We start from the raw sequence: 19973 nt of genomic DNA, 5'->3' as shown, positions 1-19973 counted from the left end.
AACACAGCAGCTTAAATGACAATTAAATGATGATATTTAAATTTGAAAAAGGCACATTAATCTTTATTGCAGGTTTAGTTTCAGCAGGTTGAGTAGAAACCCCTGCAGCTCACCCCTCATAGCTCCTCAAGGGAGTGACAGATTAAGAGCAGGTCATCTCAAAGTCTGCCCGGGTTAATGTTTATCCAGAGCCGCTAAGCACACCTCAGCGCTCGGATGCAGGTCCAACCTGCGAGGGAAACAAAGACGACGCCGTCCGAGCTTTGATCCAATCTCTGAGCGTTACACACGGTGAAGTAAGAGGGGGGAATTGTGAAATGTGGAGTGAAAGGCCAGAAAGTGCTGAGATCAGTTCTCGGTCTTTTTATTTCTACAGCAAACAGTTTTTTACATCGCTGCAAACTGATCACACATTGATGTTAACATAAAAAAACTAAACAAAAAACCTTCTGTACAGTTCATCATGACAGAACTAAATACAATAAGATCAAATAAAATATATAAATACAGGTGTGAATATTACATGAGCGCGTGAAGCCAAAGAAAGACTGCTGAACATGCATAGTGAACAGTCTGTAAGGAACGCCGTCGCGTCTGTTTTAGATCCAGCGACGAGACGACAGATGCGAGAAGATTGGTGGGTTTTCACCAGTTTGCAGGTTTGCTTTTCTGGTAAAAACTCAGCGGATTAAATGAGCGTGCTGAAGGACGATGAGAAAGAAAAAGTTAAATCCTTTTGAGTACCAGCAAATTCACTGTGTTGTTTCTGTACATTCATTTCCTTAAAGAAGCAGAGTTGGACCATTCTCAGCGGATTTCAACAAATCAGGAATCAGCATTATTATTCATTATTCAGAGTATTATAAAGAAAAAACTACAGCAGATCAACTGACCATGAAAACCAAATCAGGTCCAATAATTAAAAGCTGATCAGACTGAGAAACTTCTTCCCAATCAGGGAATCGATGAAGTGCTTCACAGCAGGAATCCACCACTTAAAACTTTACAGCAGAATAAATTAAACACAGAGTGTGTACCTTTTCCGTACGAGCGCCTCCTCAGAGTCGAGTGATCTCATGATGTTAAAAGTGCACTTTAACAGCCGAAGAAGCTCCGGGCTCTCCACGCAGCACTGAGTTGACGCGTGCCGCAGGTTCATGCAAGCCAAAAAAATTAAAAGTCTGCTTTTCCGTGAAGCAGCGGTCAGAAAGTGTATGTACAAAACACCTTTGATTTCTTTGTGGTTATTGCAGAAGCCGTGAAAGAGGAAACGAGTAATACTGTGTTTGCACGGTCACATGTCTGAGAGCGACGCCGCCTGCTGGGGAGGCTTCTGCTGCAGATTCACATTTTTTTGTTTGTTTTTCTTTCTTTCTTTTTTTTAAAGAGCCGAGAGTGACGGCGCCGTACATCCCGTTCACTCTCTGCAGTCCACAAATGTAAGGCCTGTTCTCCCCCAACTCCTCATCTGCTGTATTTACAAAGGACTTCCTGTAAGACAGAGTAAGCGCTCAGACACAAATGGAAGCAGGAAGTTAAAAACGACACAAACGTCACGGCTTTTAACAGGCTTAGCTTCCACTCCATGTAGCGACGGTGGTTTGTGTTCTCTGTTAAAAAGATCTGCACGAAATGTGAAGGATTGTCAGTTCTGTTTAGACATGAGATCTGTTTCGTAATCGTGACAGTTTGGGTTTTAAGCCACTCCTAAAGAGAAACGAGCGCATAAAAAAAAAAACAAATTACAATCAAATATGAGCCTTGAACTAAAATGCTCACATAGGACTTCCTCGTTTTGTCTTTCTGTCCATATCTAATTTTTTTTCCGCCTTGCAATATTTGGTCTTCATGCCCTTAAAACAGAATTCACTGCACACTTTATGGGCTTGTTGCCATCACTGGGCCAGCCAAATGACATTTCATCCCAAACTGAAGATGATCTGAAACATTTCTTTGATGTGAATATTTTCCACTTATAGAAACAAATCTAAAAGCAGAAGGGATGAAGGAGAAACAGAATGGAGCTGATGTGGAGATGGTGGGACCCACAGGAGGAGGAGAAAGCGCCATATCCTAAATCCAAAAATCCAAATGTGTCCAATCCTTCCCCACCAACTTGAAACCAGGACAGCAGTCCCGTTCAGATATTTCCAGAGCGGAGGCAGATGACACGAAGGAACAAAATGGGTCGAGAGGATGAGCTGCAGAGCCGTGATGAGGAGGGTGATGCTCAGAGACAGAGAAGTCTGATCTGGAGTCTTGGAATGGATGAAACCACCTCCATTAACTGTGAGAGGAGACATCTGAGGAACTGCTGCTATTGCTGTTTGTCGTTTGAGCACGCTTGATGTACAGGTTCAGTAACTTCATCTGCAAAAGGAAAGAATCGAGAAATTACTCTTTATATCAGCACAGGACTGTCTTAAAGAGGAATAAACTTCTTCATGAGTCAGATAGGGCGATAGGAAGCAAAAAGTACACAATATTTGGCTGGTTCCTTTAAAATGATGAAAGCACTCATGACATCTCGTCATGCAATTAAACCGAGCAGAGGTAGAGTGAGGCTGAAACATGAAAAGCACAAAACACCTGCACGCTCCAGCAGAAATAAACAAGTTTACAGCCTGCCTCAAGAATGTCTTTATGTAGTTTACCACTTCAAAACAACTCTACAGGTGGTCAATGCAATTATAACTCACTCCATTGTATGGTAGCGAGACTTAAAATTAGGGCTGTGGCCCCCCTGACTGACAGGTGGATAGCGACACAGGTGGCTGGAGCTGCTAGCTGCAGCTAGTTGAAGTCCCTAAACTGGACTGAACTGGCCTGGACTGTTTGTGCTGGTGACCGGCTTCCTGGGGATACCCTTCGGGGGGAAACAAACAAAAACAAAAATCCCCCCAAAAGTTATTCTAATGGCTGTCAGTCCACATCTTTACTGATATATGTAACAATCAGTTAACTATAGAGGGAAATACAAAAATATGCTGTAGTAGGAGAACCACAAACTGTTTCTCAGGAGAATCTCATCACAGGGACAATTTGCTTTAAACAGGATGAAGAACTCAAAAGTGATCATACACAAAATATTGACACAGGCACTTTTTTAAAATATTCCCTAAAATGTAGCTGCTGATAAGAGGAAGGATTGTTATTAATGATTAACTGCATCCACTCAAAGTGATTTTAGCACTAAGATGATATCTTAGAGTGCAGCTGAAGACTGCAGCGGTGACTCCGTTTAGATAACCAGCTGAACAGGTGGTGGTTAGTAAAGGGGAGTGGTGGAGGTGGGGGGGTTGCAGTCAGGTGAACCTGACCCTCAGACCTTAACCATTACATAACTCAAGGACACTTTAGAAGGGCAAATATGACCCTGTGCTTTATAATTTGAGAGCCAGCTGAGAAATAACAACATGGGAAGATGATAAGGCTCAGCGTCTGTTCAAGTGCTTTCGTTGTGAGGACATGCAAGTGGAAAGACTTGCTGGCGACGGTCAGTACCTTGCTTCCCGTAAGCTGTGCCAGGTGGGGTTTGAGCTCCTCACCAATCACAGAGTAGATAGCCACCAGACAGAACACACTGGCCTTGCGAACGCTGCTCTCTGTGTTGTCATAGCCCTGCGGAGAGACCGGGGAGCATCAGGTATCAAAGGCGCGTACATGCACACATACACGCACACGCACACACACCCACACGAGGTCAGCAAGAACGTGGGAGGGGTCGCCAAGAGTGCAGAGTACACGCAAACATTTCCAGGGACAAATAAGGCAAATAATTCCCACTGTCCAAATATGAACATTGTCCAAATAAGCCTCTGTGGCACTGACACGGATGTTTCTGCTTTGTCTGTGTTATTCAAGCTGAGTACACCAGCAACACATTTAAAACTAAAAACTCGGTTTATTCAAGTTTCTGAAATGTGAGTTTTTATTTCACAGTTTTGGAGGTTTGATCAGTTTTCAGCCTGCAAAACTAAAACAATCACATTCCATTCAAATCTGCACTTCTGTTTTGGGCTCAGACCTGCAGGAGTCCGGGGATGATGTCGGGCAGCAGCTGCAGCAGTGATTCCTTGGCGATGCGTTCAATTACTTTGGTTTGCATCTTGATGGCTGCCAGGTTGATGGGGTAGTCGGCCGTCTGCACTATGGGGCACAGCACCTTGATGCACTGCTCCGGGTGAATGGAGCCGGCCAGCGTCGCCGCCGCCTCCTCGGCTGCACGCACAACCTAAAAACATGTTTTTTATTTTTAACAGATTAGGCTGCTAACAATTTTATATCACACATCGTAAATCCAATCAGCTGGTGTGTTATTGAGGCAACAGCAGGATTTCTGTATCACAGGCATGAGACTAAGTCAGACAAAGCCAAAGTCTCTTTCCCCCCCAAATTCAGACAATTTCACTGTCCAGTTTAGCATTTTGTGCTCAAGTAGAGAACTTCAATCCCATAAATGTTTCCAACAACCAACAGGAGCTCCGTTCTGTCAGTCAGTGTTTCCCTTTTTTTCTTTTGACTTACTTTTCTAGAACAAACAGAGAAACGAGGCAGCTGCTCCTCCACCACTCAACACTTTATCTTCTTGTAAATTTCCACCAGGAGCATGATGGGAAAAACACGTTTACAGGCTGATTTCGATCTGAGAACTTCCCCAGAAAACGCTTACATTTTAAACTTATTCTAATGTATTCTTGCTGTTGCACTTTCAGTCCTGATTTTATACTTGAACCTATCATGGCTCTTGCTTTAAACACAATATATCCTCACCTTTATGCCTGTATTTTAGGCTTTTATAAAGCTTTTTTTAAATGACTCGTCTATGATTAAAAACATCTTTTTATGGTCTTCTGGTGTGTGGTAAGTACAGTGCGGGACTGTACTGAATTTTGCATGTTTCACAGATTTTGTGAAAATTTGTTGGCTGCAAAATGACACACGTTTAGATTAACGCAATTACTGAAAAACTGAATACAGAAAAAGCAAAAAAAAAAGTTTAAAGATAAAGAATAAAAACCTCTGGGATTTATGAACCCCTTTAAAAAGTACTTTACTTCAGCATACTTTACACTTCTTCAGCAGGATATTATTCATTCATTCTGAAAAACTTTTTTTTAAATAAATTCCTCGTGCTAAATTTCTGTGATCCATATGTTTTTTTTTTTTGGTTATCTGCATGTTTCATCTCAGGTTGGTCGAGTGCATTTTTGTGTATTTTATGTTCAATTTGCTATCAACACGTGATCTGTGTTTACACACACTCTGTACCCCTGCTGCACACCTGACCAACATGAATGGGAAATTTCTCTACAAGTAATCCTGAATAACTGCTGGAGTGAAGGGTCGAAGGTTGGACTTACTGTCTTCACTTTTTTCAGTGCTCATATTGATAACCACTCTGTAAAGTATTAATTATGAGGTTATTGTGAGCTACAACAGGGATTAGAAATTATTAGAAACCAATAATCATTAATCTCATTGACTGCAGGCTTTTTGTTTATGTATCATGATTGGCATTCGTCTTTCTCACATGTGCTCCTTTGCATATATAAACTAACTTCATGTTTAAGTGAACACGCTACTCAGTCATTAAAGACATGAGAACCGCATCACTTTCAACACGGCACGGCCACATTAACAGATATCGATGACGACTTTATGAAACAAAAATCATGCTCGGTGCCTTTAGCTGAGTGGTGGGAGCTGCGTACCTCCTTGTGAGAGTCTTTGTGCGCCTCCAGTGTCTTCATGATGGTCAGCTCGGCATAGTTTTTAAAGCGGGCAGGCTGATTCCTCAGAATTTCCTTCAGCACTCGCAGAGCCAGAGCTCGAATGGTGTGCTGCAGGAAATGGGAACATAAAGAATATCATCCACACAAAACTACCTTCAGTTTCTTCAGATTACGCTGAATCAAGACAATGAAAACACAAATAAAGGAGACAAAAAAAGGGATTTACATGTACACAAACTATCAGGTTACGTACATCTTTATCACCCAGGGTCTCCAGCAGGAGGAGGAGGATGGTTTTGAAATGTTCGTCCCACACAGCCATGCTGTCTTCCCGTGTGATCTTCAGCAGCTCCACCAGGGCGCCTTTACGCTCCTCTGAGCGCTCGTTGTGATTGGACAGCTCCTTCAAAAGATCGGCCACCAGGTCTGAGTGATCCTGCCCGACTGCTTACCGAGAGGGGACAGGAAGAAAGAGTTAAGAATTTAATTGAACTGCCATGGGCTAATAATCATCCATCAACCTTTTTTTTTGTTTTTAAAAGACACTTAATGTCTCTTTTTTTTTTTTTTTTTAAATCACACATCCAGATTTTGGATCTGCAATTCCTCCTTTGGCGGTTGTTGGACTTTACTAGGGAGGTGTGATGAGGTGCAGGTATTTTTGCACATGTATTTCCCTTTCCAGGGACCACATTTTGGGAGGAGGGTACTTAAACTGAACGTAGAAACTTGATTTGTGCCTGATGTGGCTGTGACCATTGCTGCTGAGAGTCAAGATGGACACGTGATTGGTACAGGTGAATTGCGCAAAGCTATGAGCGCGGTGATGCATAAAAACCATCAGTATATTACAGGCAACAAAGAAACTCACAGAAAAGTCACTGAACTAGAGCATGAAAGTCTTTCTAAACGAGTTTCTCCTCCTGCTGCCTACCAAAGACTTTTGGCTTTTGCACTGAGGGAATGTGATAAAACCTTATTTTAAACTTTTTTTAATGAACATTATTTTTTTCATAAAATGGGCAAAACAGACTCTACTTTTCTACTTCCAGAGTGATGCTGCTGTTGTTATGGATCTCTTACATAACATATAGAAATGTCTGTCTTGAAACAGCTAATATGTTTAGTAGTCAGCACTAAATGTAATTAGTTTTTCTAAAAGTTTTTTATGTCACAGTCCTGGGTCGGTGACCCAGTGTTTTCTGTTTTGCATTGTTAATCTTTGATTTCTTGATGTCTTTGTTTGTTCCTAGGTTTTGGTTCTGTGCCAGTATTGGTCCTGAGTTTTCCATGTTTCCCTTTTAGTTCAGTGTCTAGTCTGTGTCTTGTGAATTGTGAATTGTCTCTTGTTTCCTGTTTTACTTTGAAGGTTTATGTCTGATGTCAGTGTATTCAGTTTTGCTTCCCATGTCTCGTCTTGTCAATTACTTCCAGCTGTGTTCCCCACCTGTTTGTAATCTCCCTGTGTTCTTCTGTGTGTATTAAGTCGTGTCTACTCGTGTACTAGTTGCTGGACTGTCTGTGAATCTACCGTGTTTCATCTGTGTGTTCTCCCTGCTATCAACCTCCATATGCCTCTGCTGACTCTCCTTCATGTTCGTGTTCATGTTTGCTGTTCAATAGTTTAGTTTGTCTCAGTATAGATTAGTTTTGTTCCGTTTTGCCATTTCCACCTCTGTTCTACAATAAACCACCTTTGCATCTCAGCAAGTGCCTGCACGTGGATCCTCGTTTATTTTCTCCTCACAGCTCACTCCATTCACCGTGACAGTTTAGGTTGCATGGGTAGCTGTGAGTCAGATTCTTTCCTTTGACTTTAATAAATATCTGCAGCCTCAGGTGGCATGCAAGAAACTGAGAACAACGGGCATTTTCATGCATGTGTCAGTCTTCATGAACGTCTCTGGATCACTCAGGATGTGACTAAGGCTACGTTCACACTGCAGGTCTTAATGCTCAATTCCGATTTTTTGATCAAATCCGATTTTTTTGTCTGCTTGTTCACACTACAAATAAAATGCGACAGCAAACGCGCTCTAGTGTGAATGCTCAAAGCGGCCCGCATGCGCAAAAGAAGACGTCACACACAACACGCTCTGTTTAGACCCAGAGCAAACAATATTGTTTGACTGATGGCCCTTAATATAAAGACTTCGGACTTTACGTTTCCCAATTTTTGCTTTAAGTTATTACATATTTACATAATAATGTAAATAACCTAATAATGATCCTTATTGCTGTTTTAGAAAGGAGCGGTACTTCAAAGGATAGTTGCAGATTTCTGTCAGAATCTGCAGATTATATAGTACAAATAAAATGTTCACGTTGTCTTCCCAACAGTTTCACTGACATCTACGCTGGATGGCCAGGAAGCGTTCGCGAAGTCTTCTCGGGCGCTTCTCCAGCGCTGATAATTAGCGTCTGTCTTGTGTCAGTGACGTAAAAGACGGATTTAATGCGACATGACCGTTCAAACAGCAGTCGCTTTCTAAAACATCGGATATGTATCGGATTCAGTACCACATACGAAAGTGACCCAGATCGGATTTGAAAATATCGGATTTGTACCGTTCACACTGTCATAGCATGATCGGATATGGGTCGCATAGGGTCAAAAATAATCGGATTTTATGCGCTTTTGCCTGCAGTGTGAACGTAGCTTTATTAACATTATTAACAGTAAGTCCTGTAAGGTGGACTTTTGAAAACAGCTCATCAATCCTGTGCTCCACCTCAGCTGTCAAATGTATTCATTACAAAAACAAAAAAAAAGGCCGCCCTGATCTCCAAGATCCCACACAGTTCCCGTCTATTTCTAACTGAAGTCTTTAGATCAGAACGTTTCTGTTCACTGTTTTCCCCTCACTTATCAGATCTGGTCAGTTTTAATCCACCATTTTTTTTTGCCTTTCGTAGACTGTGCTGGCCATTACTGGAATGAACTGGCTGAATTTCCATTCATAAATCAAATTCACGCGTTGTTAGTAGATCACCCACAGAAAACTTCCGTTCCCGTCAGCAGCCTCATGTTATTCAAAATGTGTGTCCTCGGAGGATGCAGATATCTACAGTTTGAGCAGTTAATATTAAAAATATAAAGGTAACTTTTTCATACGATAGATCTCTACAGTCAAATTAGATGCAGTGAAAACATTAGAAACATTCAAACATTACAGCTGTAAGCAGAACTGCTTGGACTTTGTTAACACAGAGGCGGAGTTAAAAGATGGAGAGACGATGAGGGGAGCTGAGCGAAGAATGCAAACACAGGTGGAGGGTGAGTGGAGTGGAGGTGCAGGGTGGGCATGTTTACCAGGAGCAAAGACCTTGGAGAGTGCCATCTTGTTTTCACCGCTTTCCTGACGTCGGCCTGGAGAGGAGGAGGAGGAGGAGGAGGGATGAAGGTGGAGGTGGGTGGGGGAGGGGAGGGGAGAGTGGCAGAGAAAAGGATGTGATGACACCAACAACAACAACAACAAGTGAAGCACAGAGCGGCTGCGACAGAGGGGCTGGACGCTCACTGGTTTCTTCTGTCTGCTGTAAACACGAACCGGCTGGTTCAGGATGACGTTTGATAACTAACCGAGTGAAATGGAGAAAATTCTGCCATTTGTTGCCTCAACATTGTTGCTCCTTTGTGTTTTCACAACGACATCACGTGCTCACAATGCACGACCTGACGTTTGGCTGAATGACAAGAAAGGCTCACATGCAATATGACAGTAAGAGCTGTTTTTTCTTTATACTCATTCTGTGGATGTCGCTATTTAACTCGTTTCATGTTTTTCTACCACCAGAATAAGCATGAGGCTTATTCAATATAGATTTCAGAAACTGACTTATTGTATAGATGGGGAGTGGGTGACATTATTTTTGCTAAGGTTAAATACGCGAAGGACCACAAACTGAATAATTGAACTGATACATTCCTGGGGAAAAAGTAAAAAGTTAATAATATGAAGACTCTATGAACATTTAAAGCGGTCTACATTTTCCTCTGTAGGTCAGTTCCAGCCTTAAGCTGCTTCTTATTCGTGTTTTGGAACCTGTTTTGCTTGAGGATGTTGAGGGACGGATTGACTCGGTGTGCAGGGGTGCGGCCCTCGGGCTTTGTTTTGCCCATGTGTGACCTGGAGTGTTTTGGTATGGGTACTCCAGTTTTGGATATATTAGTTGTGGATAAGTCTGCCTTCTCTTCAGTATAAAGAAACTAAATGGTGTTCATCTCATGGAGCTTGGACCACATAAAAAGACTGCCTGAGATGTTTTCTTTGTATCGAACTACATCGCCAACCAGAAGAAAAACGCAGCTGGCTGACATTACTAGATCTTGTCACGATGCCACAAGCAGATACAGTACTGTGAAATAGTCTCCAGTCACCCCTCATTTTTTTTAAATGTTGCTTTCAAGCAAGTAATTTTTAAAGTGCTCTTTAGCAACATTATCCAGGCTTTCTGGAGGTCTTTCTGGAAGTGTTTCTTACTACACTGGCTACTTTTTAACTTTTTCAGTCCAGTCCTTGTACCTGACCATTTTCAGAGGCATGTTGGTTGTTTGTTGAGCCACATAACAAATTCTAACAGCTAATGCACGTGTGACTGGGGTACATAGGTACTTTGCTCAGAGCTGTAAACATAAAAACATAAAATCTGCATAAACTCACAGTCTCTGAACTGTTCCACATCATCGTCGAACACAGCCTCCTTCAGGGCGCTCTTGTCGTACGTGCAAATGGTTTCTCCGTAGCCGTATGGGGCAAATTCTCGAGTCCGCGGCCCAGAGAAGGAGCGCGGCGATGGCGTGTTGAGCAGCGAAGTTTTGTTGTCCAAGGCAGTGCGACCGCCTTCCACCACGTCTAAGCCGAGCCGGGCATCAGACCCAGGAGAGGAAGCTACTCCTTCTCTCCCTGCCTGCGAGATGGGAGAGGGATTAGGCAGTGGTATAAAGAAGATCTGGAGCCATTTTAGCTTCAAATAACCATAAAAATATGAAAGCAAACCAAACAATATGCAAAAAATGACACATGCCTCACAAAAAGAAAGAGTATCCGAAGACAAATCAGTGCATTACATACACAGTCTGCCTGCAGTGGCTACAGAGGCTGAGTCAGCACTGATTAGTAGATGTGATGTTCTCATATAGTCAATAGACGTAACTTGGCAACAAATTATCAAGCATTAGCTGACAACTTAGAGCACCCCCCTCTCATCTAGACATGGTCACAACTGCTCTAAACACCACCCGAAATAGTGGCGACTAAAATGTTTAAAAGGGTTACAGAAACCAGCAGGAGATACTAAAAGCACAGTTATTTCATGGTCAACATACAACCAGAAAGCCAAACCACTTTTGAGGTCTAAGAACCTAAAAACTGTTTGAAAAATGTCTTGAAAAATGAAAAATGTAATGCAGCAGTGTCTTAAAAAAGGATCAGAATTCATTCTAAGCATTTAATGTCAAATGAAATTCCAGATTTTTCAGAACTGGTTCTGGATATGAAGCTTGTGGCTTACTGCATCATCCCTCTTTGCCTCCCGTCTAATAGGCTCGTTCAGATCCTCTTGGCTCCGGTAGGAGAAGCTCTGGATGGCTTCAGTGACGCCACGCAGCGAGCTGTAGATCTCGTCTGAGTTCATGTTCTCCGTGTCGTACTCCATCATGCTGCCAGACACACAGACATAAAAAGAAACGCATGCATGCACTTTTATATAAAATATGCAGCAAAAGCAAAATACAGCCACATGAATCTGCAGACATATGCATGCGACGAAGCTGTGCTCTTGACAGAAAAGCAGACTGATTTAGAGCATGAAAGGTCAGGACTGACATAACCCTTAAAAATTATGGATTTTCAAAAGGATGCTTCCACTTTATTAGACATGATGGTTTAATGCATGCATTCTCAGATGGTTTGGTGAACTGGGTAAAGAAAAGGATGAGAGTGTGGATTCCTTAGGCCACAATCTCCAACGTGCCCGCCTCATTACCTGGGTGAATACGCTCTGCGCAGGACCCTTATGGTGGGGGCAGCAGAGGTGGAGTGAGGCGTAGGAGGAGGAGGAGGAGGGGCAGGCGGGTGCTTTGATAGTCCGTCGACACCCCAACCCCATAACCGACTGTTGTCACAGCGCGGCCGGGAGGGAAGGACGGACAGACAGGAGTGAGAGAGCAGGGAAAGGTGGATGGAAACCGACAACACGAGGAGAGAGCACGGGACGAGACAAGAGAAGGGAGGAGAGAGAGGAAACAGCAAGTGCGCAGGAAGAGAAAGAGAAAAGACAAAAAGAAACTAGTCTGAGCTTTAAGGTTACGGGAAAGTGTTAATTAAAGAGGAAAGCAGAATCCCGTAAAAAGTGAGCATGTCGAGTTCATCCATGTAAATAGAACTTTTAACTGATTTTAAGTTGGAGAGTCTCAATGTCAAGGTTGTTTCCTTGTTCACCTCACCGAAAGTCCTGTTCTGACCATAAAGGTGCCAAAAACAAACTTCTCTGTTTTATAGTTAATGGCAGGTAATTTTTTTAAAACACAACTCATCCATTTGGATTTTATTAAAGCATAAAGAAAGCACATTTTGTCCCTATTAACATAAAAAGAAACATGTATCAGCTTCCAGGATGGAAAAATCAAGTGCAGTTCCTCTAACGTCAACCAGAGGCACCAAAATACAAAATAGCTGTTACCCACCCTGTTTGTTCTGTAGGAGCATTCTGTAGCATTTTAATTAAAATAAATGAATAAACCTTCTGAAACCTGCTAATATTTGGAACTTAAGTATGATATCATCATCATCATCATCCAAGTGCAATAAGGACAAGATTTTATACATTGTATTTCAGTGAATACAATTCTAGGACTTTTATTAAATGCTACACAGCAATAATTAATCTGTATCTGTGTGATGCACCCATATGGCCTGTCGTTGCTAGCTAGCATCTTCTTGCCAGGTCTGAATCCTTGACTCCTAACTTCTTCACCATTTCAGATAAATCTCAGATACACAAATGCAAGTGATCAGAACAGGACTTTGAGGAAGCAATCTGATCATGGCAGCTGGGCTGAAAGTGTTGCAACGCTGCCCAAAAGAAATGTTTTTTTGCCCACATTTCAATTCAGTGTGGTTTGTGATATTTATGGGTTAAGCTGGGTAAATTAGTTAATTGTGTGACTGTGATTTTATCTTGAAAGATAACCTTGAAAAAGCATTTTTGTGCTGCTAATGCTCTCCATACAAGGTGCACTGCAGGTTCAGGTGAAGTAACAATAACTTAAATAACTTATCAATGTTTATGGGTTTCTGCTGGCAGATAAAAGGACAATCCAGGCACAGTGTGTGTGAGCTGAATGAGCTGCTCAGCGTGGAAGAATGAAACTGGATTTTAGGTAAGTGGGCTGCATTATGCTGTAAAAACAGCAGATTAATGCAGCAATCACCCTCCTCTGGTTTACTTTTACAACATGATCGTGTATGACAACTTGAAAGGCTCATTTATCAGTCGCTATGCAGCGAAACTTTTAGCAATCAGACAATTGGCAGGAGGAGTTTTGTAAGATTTCTTTTGTCTTTGTAAATAATTGCTTCTTTGTTTTCACATATGTGTGAATGAATTATGGGCTGTAATCTCTAGAACAGCTCACTCAGTCTCGAGCTACTACAGACCCACCTGGCTGCGTGTTACTTTGTCTACAGGTGACACATGATGACAGCACCAGTATCCCACCATTAAAACACAGCCATGCGTCGACACAGTGAGTGTGTTATTAAGGACAGTGTCATCAAAGGCGGCTGCCTACCTTGGAGAGAGTCCTCCATGGGAGCAGTTTGTCGGTGAGGTGAGAGGGCTGGTCCTGCTGGGTGTGTGACGAGCCGGCATTCGGCCAATAGTGTTACTCGGAGAGCCCTGAATATCAACGACATGAAATTACATACAACGTAACATCGGAAACAGAAGTCCACCTCAAGTTCAATCAGTTCAACTCATCTTAGAATACCGCAACCTGGGTGACTGTAACATTTTTCCCCTCAGTGACATAGAAATCTTACTGACCACATTGCTGCTGGTGTTGCTCGTGTTCTTCAGGTGGTTGTGCAGCAGCTTGGTGGCGCCGTCCTGGAAAGTTTTGGGCAGTGCTCCCAGCAGCATGGTGAACTCTGGGGTGTTGAGCTCAAACAAAGCAATCAGCACCACCTGTGCCGCCTGCAGGCAGCGAGCACAACGTGTTAGAAAAGAAAGCAGAACTGCAGAGAACCTTCAGATACCTTCAGGCTTTCATGGTTTCAGAAGCACCTCGGCCAGGTAGCTACCTGCTCATTATAATGCACATTAGCAACCTAGTGTCTTTAAATTAGCTATTTTAAAGCTCTCGTTAACACCCTATTCTTCCTGACGATATTCTCCCAATACTGGACTATTAACTGAAGAGTTTTCAATCTGGTTGCTGCTTTTAGACCAAACGTAAGGAAGCAGCTCTATCTGAATTATGATCTTCAGAGGAGGCTATACCTCCACTCTAAATCATGTTTGACTGAATATGAACGAGCTACCCATTCTAATTCCTGAGGTTCACTCACAGTTAACTCACATTTACTTTGATAAATATGAATCTACAAAAGATTCCCTATTCTAACCACTGGCTCTTCTTCAACCACGGCTCCCAACTATCGCAGTTAAATGATGCTATTCCAAAGTGAGGAGTCACAGGTCAAAAATGAGGGAATTCTACAGAATTTACAGGAAGCAGGGAAAGGGTTATAAATGCTGAACTGTACCAGGAAGCAAGAAACAGGTGAATTCCTAACACTGACATTCTCCTACACTTCAGTGCATCTTATTCTAAAAAGCAGTTAATGATACTAAAAAGCTTCAGGTTCAGTTCTTATGAGGCCATGAGTAAAGCATATCAAAATCATAATTTATGTACAAGATCTTCTTTATTTATCCAATAAGCAGTAATTATGAAGGTACTGGCCAAAGACTCATTGTTGTACCCTAAAAACTGCAGAACATGCTTGTGTAGAATAAGGCATCACTGAGTGCTTTATGGCTAACCCTAGAGCCAATAGGCTGATATGCACACTAACGAGGAACTAGTTAATGCTTAACATGTGTATTCCAATATCAAGCACATACAGTGGACATTATGACTTATCAAGTTAGAATAACAGTAATGTTTTACAATATTTTACAGAATTTGATACACAGGTTGTTGCCAATGCACTTCTGAAACCATGGAAGACATTCTTTCACTTTCTGGCTCCAAGGCGGGCTTCTTGGTGCAGTAATGGAGGCTTTAGCCTGTAGAAAAACATTTTTTGAAAGGTGAGAATTCAAAGATGCATTCAGTAGAAAACTAAAGGAAGAAGAATCTTTTCAGGAAAATCAGTGCTGCAACATGCAAGTGAGCAAAGATAAAGGAGAAAGTACTGGTGTGCTGCTGCTGCTGCAGGAGAATAGAAGTTGATGTTTAACAGAACAATGTTTGGTCTATTATTGGGAATAAGTTGTCAAATATGTCATGTTTGATTCTTGTGCAGGTTTCTAGTAAGAAGCGATAGAGAAATGACAACCACACACCAGTTTTACTTAGGGATGCACCAATCACAGTTTATATCGGCTATAATTCTGATTTCAATGACCCGATTGCATATTTATGACAAAACGATGATCAATTAAACATCCAACAGGTTGTTTTCAGGAGGAAAAAAACTTGCCTTCCAGTATGTGCACAGCCCAGTTTGATTACTGTAAATATCTCTTTAAAGAATTTTCACACTTTATTTGAACTTAACCAACATAGGGTCTAAAACATAAAATATAACATCCTGATACATCGGATGATTTTTTGTGTGTTAAGAGTTCAGATGAGCTGATTGATGTATTTGTGGCTCCAAACGCAGCGAAGCTGCCCATCTCTTCTTTACCTTTATAATTTCCATTTATAAACTCACTATAGATTATACCTAATATTCACCAGGAATAGCATCATACAAAATAAACTACTAGGGATTCTAATTTTATAGAACTACAAAACCCACAGTAAAAATCTTTAAACTGATAAACTGTGAGGACAAAATGTCCGGGGAGACATCTTCTAGTTGCTGATAATTTGTTCATTTAGGATGGGACTACACAAAACTCTAACCTGGGGCAGCAGTGAAGCTATGCCTGCACATTGTGCTTGAAGGTCGGCTAATATAGCATTGAAGGAACCAACTATCCCAACCAGTGTTGTGTGTTTCTTTGCAGTTGTTTAACTTAGTAAAAACACACAAAAAACAAACATTTAAATCACCCTGTTGGCCCTCTCTTCTGTCTTTCACTTTGTTGGGATTAACAGTTCATGAACAGCTTTTATTGCACTTAGTGCAATAAAAGTGATAACAAGGTATCATCAACTCAATTAATGCTATCCTTGCTTTAGCTGCTCTGCTCTGTGTGTGAATATATACAGTGAAACAGAGAGCACGGGAAGACAGGAGACTAACCTGAGCTTAAATGAGATGTAAGCAAAATAATTACATAATTAACTCAAATGTATTTCTTTGTCGACTGTTAATTTAAGCCTGAATTCTTTAACAGAAATGACTCTTTCATGGTAATACAGTGTATTAATACTGGTGTGGAAAAACAAAAAAAAGGATATTGGTTAGGATTGGTTTAGTTTTGATGTCTTAAAAACTGGGTTGCTTTTTAATTTTGCAAAATGAGCAAATGCAAATGAGCTCATTTCTACTTGAGGTCTAACTATTAAGCTGATTCATAAAAAAAGATTTTAGGCAGTTCTCTTCATTTGTGCAATTGCTGAACTAAAAGGATGAGTGATTTATGAGCTTTACTGGGGATATTTAGTGTATCACAGTAGCACAAAGCACTTACAAGGTACTGCTGTCAGACACAAAAATCAGATTTGACCATGTGCTTCACTTTACCATAATTCCTCAAATACTTAGGGCTAGATAGAAAATTAAAATGGTTATTAAATGAGAATTATTTTGTATTTTTACAGCTAAAATTACAACGTAAATCCAGCCGGCCTGTATGACACTTGGGTGATAAAGGGGTGACATCCAGCTCTTGGTGCCACTATTCCTGACACACGTATCTAAAATCTTCATGTTAGCATGCAGATATGCAGGTGGACGGCAGGTTGTTAGGGTGAGTCAAACAGTGTTAGGCACAAACTATTAAAACAAAAAAAACGAGCATTCCTATTAATGTTGCACTGCAAAATTAAAATCCATCCAAATGCATTCAAAACCACAAGCTTTCCTGGAGAACTACGAATGTTAAACAAAAGTCTTTCCAGGTTGCACAACAAGCTCAGTTTATTTGGTGAGTGATCACTTTGCCAGGCACACACTGACTTTATTTGTTCAGCAGAACAGCTGGAGTGTAAATGGTGAGTGACAGGATGCCGCAGTTGGCTTTTTTCTTTTTCGCAGGTTTGGTGGCTGGTTAGGTACCGGGCAGGCGGGGCATTGCGTGCTTGTTGTGATGTAATTGGCTGCTGAAGAGGGCTCTACCTGCTTACACCTTTCTTCCTGGTTGCCCTCAGTTGACTGCAGTAAGGCTGCAGTGCTGGACCTGCCTGCTAGCTCCTCGCTCACCCAGTTATGAAGGGTCTGGGGCAACAGTGGCAAGGCAGAAGGGGCATTACAGAATGGCACAGGACCCCAACCATCATCACAGAAGCAATATTTGAGAAGATCTGTGCATGTGGATCAGTGTCCCCTGATAATAGATGCACCTATTGTATTCTTGTTGGTCTATTTACAGCATATCTAAAGATTTGGGCTGGGTGAGGATTTCATTTGGAAGAGCGGCAGTGGAAAAACAAACAGTGAGGAACACAGAGGGAGAACATATGACGCGCATCAGACAAGGGAAAGATAATGGGCCATTGACCCAAGGCCATCCACAGGGAGAGTGCCTATTATCAAAGTTTACAACTGCTGCTGGACAAACACAACAGGCCAAGGAACCCAAATGAAATAAAGGAGCAGAGGAATACAATATAACAGTTCTGTAGTCAGCAATTTTCTGTAAATTCCAACCCCACATTTTTGTTTTTGGACACTTCACAGACAGCTTTACATGATTCAAACACATCCTTCAATACGATCCTTCTGTATTTTATACTGTTTCTTGGTTCAAGCCGTTTTAGGTCCACCGTGCCTCTTTAAAGGTGCTTTCGGTACAATAAATAAATAAATAAAACGTTCTAAAAATATCAATAGAATGTAAAGAAAGTGCAGAGATTAAGTAAGACATCTTTGTATTGTGTTGTAGAGATATCAACTGAAGATGAAATGGGGCCACAATGTACTCTTTGATAATACTAGAAGGAAATAATAACTAGAATACTAAGTGTGAGAGCCTTATAGACATATTTTGGCCTACCTTCCGCACATCGGAACTTTTTGGTTCAGTGGTCCAGGTGATGATGCGAGACACCGCGAGCCGAGTCTCGCTGGAGTTGACAAAGTCTGTGGGATCCATCTGCCGTGCCAGGGACTCGATGTACTTTAAAATGGCCACTTTCACCTGAAGAGACAAGAAACCTTTAGTCTTGCTGAAATTATATCTGCCGACCAAAAATCAACTTTACTTCTACTTTACCTTGAGGTTTGGAGTCTGAGTCTGATCCACAATAAACCTCATCAGAATGTTGAACTGCTGGTCAAATGGGAAGGACTCCCTAACACAGAGAATGAGAACAGAATTCAATTCTTTCCTTCATGTGGCTTTTAAGCGGGTCTAAGGAAAAGCTGAAATAGGTTTCGAGTTTCATTTTACGTGAAGCGTCCATGTTACTGCAGTAATGTTAGATCCCAAAACTGGAGACAAGTACAACTCTGTATGAAGTCACGCTCACAGCTGTTGAAGGGTTTCTTTTCAAAGGTGCAGATAGAAATACCGCAGCTTTATGACAACTACTGCATCTCAAAGAGTAGCAAGTACCTCCAACAAGCATCTGTGGTATTTTTTTATTTTTTAAGATCATGTAAATCACTCTGTTTCAGTTAGGCCTCAGTCAGTGTCAAAAAAGAAACAGCACACAGCTGCAAAATGTAGATGAAGGTCTGCAGAGCTCAGCGTAGCTCCTGCAGACTACCATCACTGCACCACTCAAGGACCGTTAGCCCAGAATGAGATAAATGGAAATTTTAGTATCACTCTGTAGAAGAAGTCCAGGTGACGGGGTGTAATGCTTGTTCTAAATATCAATATATTTGCAAATGATTGGACAGCAGTGTTTATATCAGTATAATTTGATGTGGCCTCTGCTTTAAATTTGCTCTCAAAATTGCCTTGCAGCAACGGGGGTCAAACTGCAAACAATAAATCAAAGTTTTAAATGTCCACATTTATATTAAAGCCACAGCTGTGCATGTAAAACCCAAAAGGTTTGTTCATTTGTGAAAAGAATACGCTAATAGAGAATAAAAGCAAGAACTTTTACCCTGCAAGCACGGCTTGCTCGACTACTTTTTTGTGACTTTTGCATTTCAAGATGTTAACTCAGACCTGAATTGATCCTTTAAAACACCAAAGTGAGTTTTTGTGGAAATAGCCTGGTGGAGAGAGGCTTCACTTTCTGTCTGATGTTCCATTTGTGTCCACAGCAGCACATGGCTTTAGATTATGTGTGTACTTGGGGGGGTGGGGGGGGGTGGTCTACTACCACCTGCTGCAGGTAACACACTGACTGTGGATCAGAAATATGAGAAAACAGTTTACCCAGTAAAATAGTTTTCATTTTAAACACAGACTTTCTTCAAAACTGCAGCAGCTTCCGACTGAGAAACTAACGGTCTGTTTTTATGGATCCGTCTATCTCGTTGCTTTTATTGAAAAATAATGATCTGTATATAATGCGATTCCATCTGACTGAATTATATAACATTTGATCCTGCATGCCTACTCCTTATCGACCAGCAATGCAATAGGAAGCAGCCATGACTGGTGTGACTTTCAGACCTTGTGACATCCAGGGCTTTCTGGACTTTGGCCTGGACTGAGCCAAGCAGGTCTGCGCCCATCTTCTTCAGCAGCTGGGTGAGCAGGACAAAGAGCCAGTCCTGCAGGTCCTCCCTGTGTACTGTGACGAAGTCCACGAGAGTTTCAAGGAACATGCTGAAGACCTGCAAATATGCACACAGATCATACATTTAAAATGCAAAACATTTGTTAAGGAGGGAAAAAAAACTTGCAGTTTTTTAAAAATCTCATATT

The 19973-nt window shown here is 41.6% G+C and overlaps 1 protein-coding gene across 1 annotated transcript in view; it reads right to left on the bottom strand.

Annotated features, from left to right (window-relative positions):
- Positions 1-348: 348 nt before the first annotated feature.
- The window catches only part of clasp1a (cytoplasmic linker associated protein 1a), a 91891-nt gene continuing 72266 nt past the window's right edge, over positions 349-19973 (bottom strand). The window contains 13 exon segments of the mRNA XM_013914001.1: positions 349-2370; positions 3505-3621; positions 4028-4234; positions 5715-5843; positions 5989-6179; positions 10400-10646; positions 11250-11397; positions 11724-11852; positions 13531-13637; positions 13785-13934; positions 18138-18281; positions 18357-18435; positions 19719-19882. Coding sequence (XP_013769455.1) covers positions 2284-2370; positions 3505-3621; positions 4028-4234; positions 5715-5843; positions 5989-6179; positions 10400-10646; positions 11250-11397; positions 11724-11852; positions 13531-13637; positions 13785-13934; positions 18138-18281; positions 18357-18435; positions 19719-19882 — 1899 coding nt within the window. The 3' untranslated portion in view covers positions 349-2283.

Source organism: Pundamilia nyererei, unplaced genomic scaffold (assembly GCF_000239375.1).
Source record: "Pundamilia nyererei isolate P.nyererei 1_Seehausen unplaced genomic scaffold, PunNye1.0 scaffold00163, whole genome shotgun sequence".
NCBI lineage: Eukaryota > Metazoa > Chordata > Actinopteri > Cichliformes > Cichlidae > Pundamilia > Pundamilia nyererei.
The sequence above is the reverse complement of the archived record's forward strand: the minus strand, read 5'-3'. Positions and strand labels throughout refer to the sequence as shown.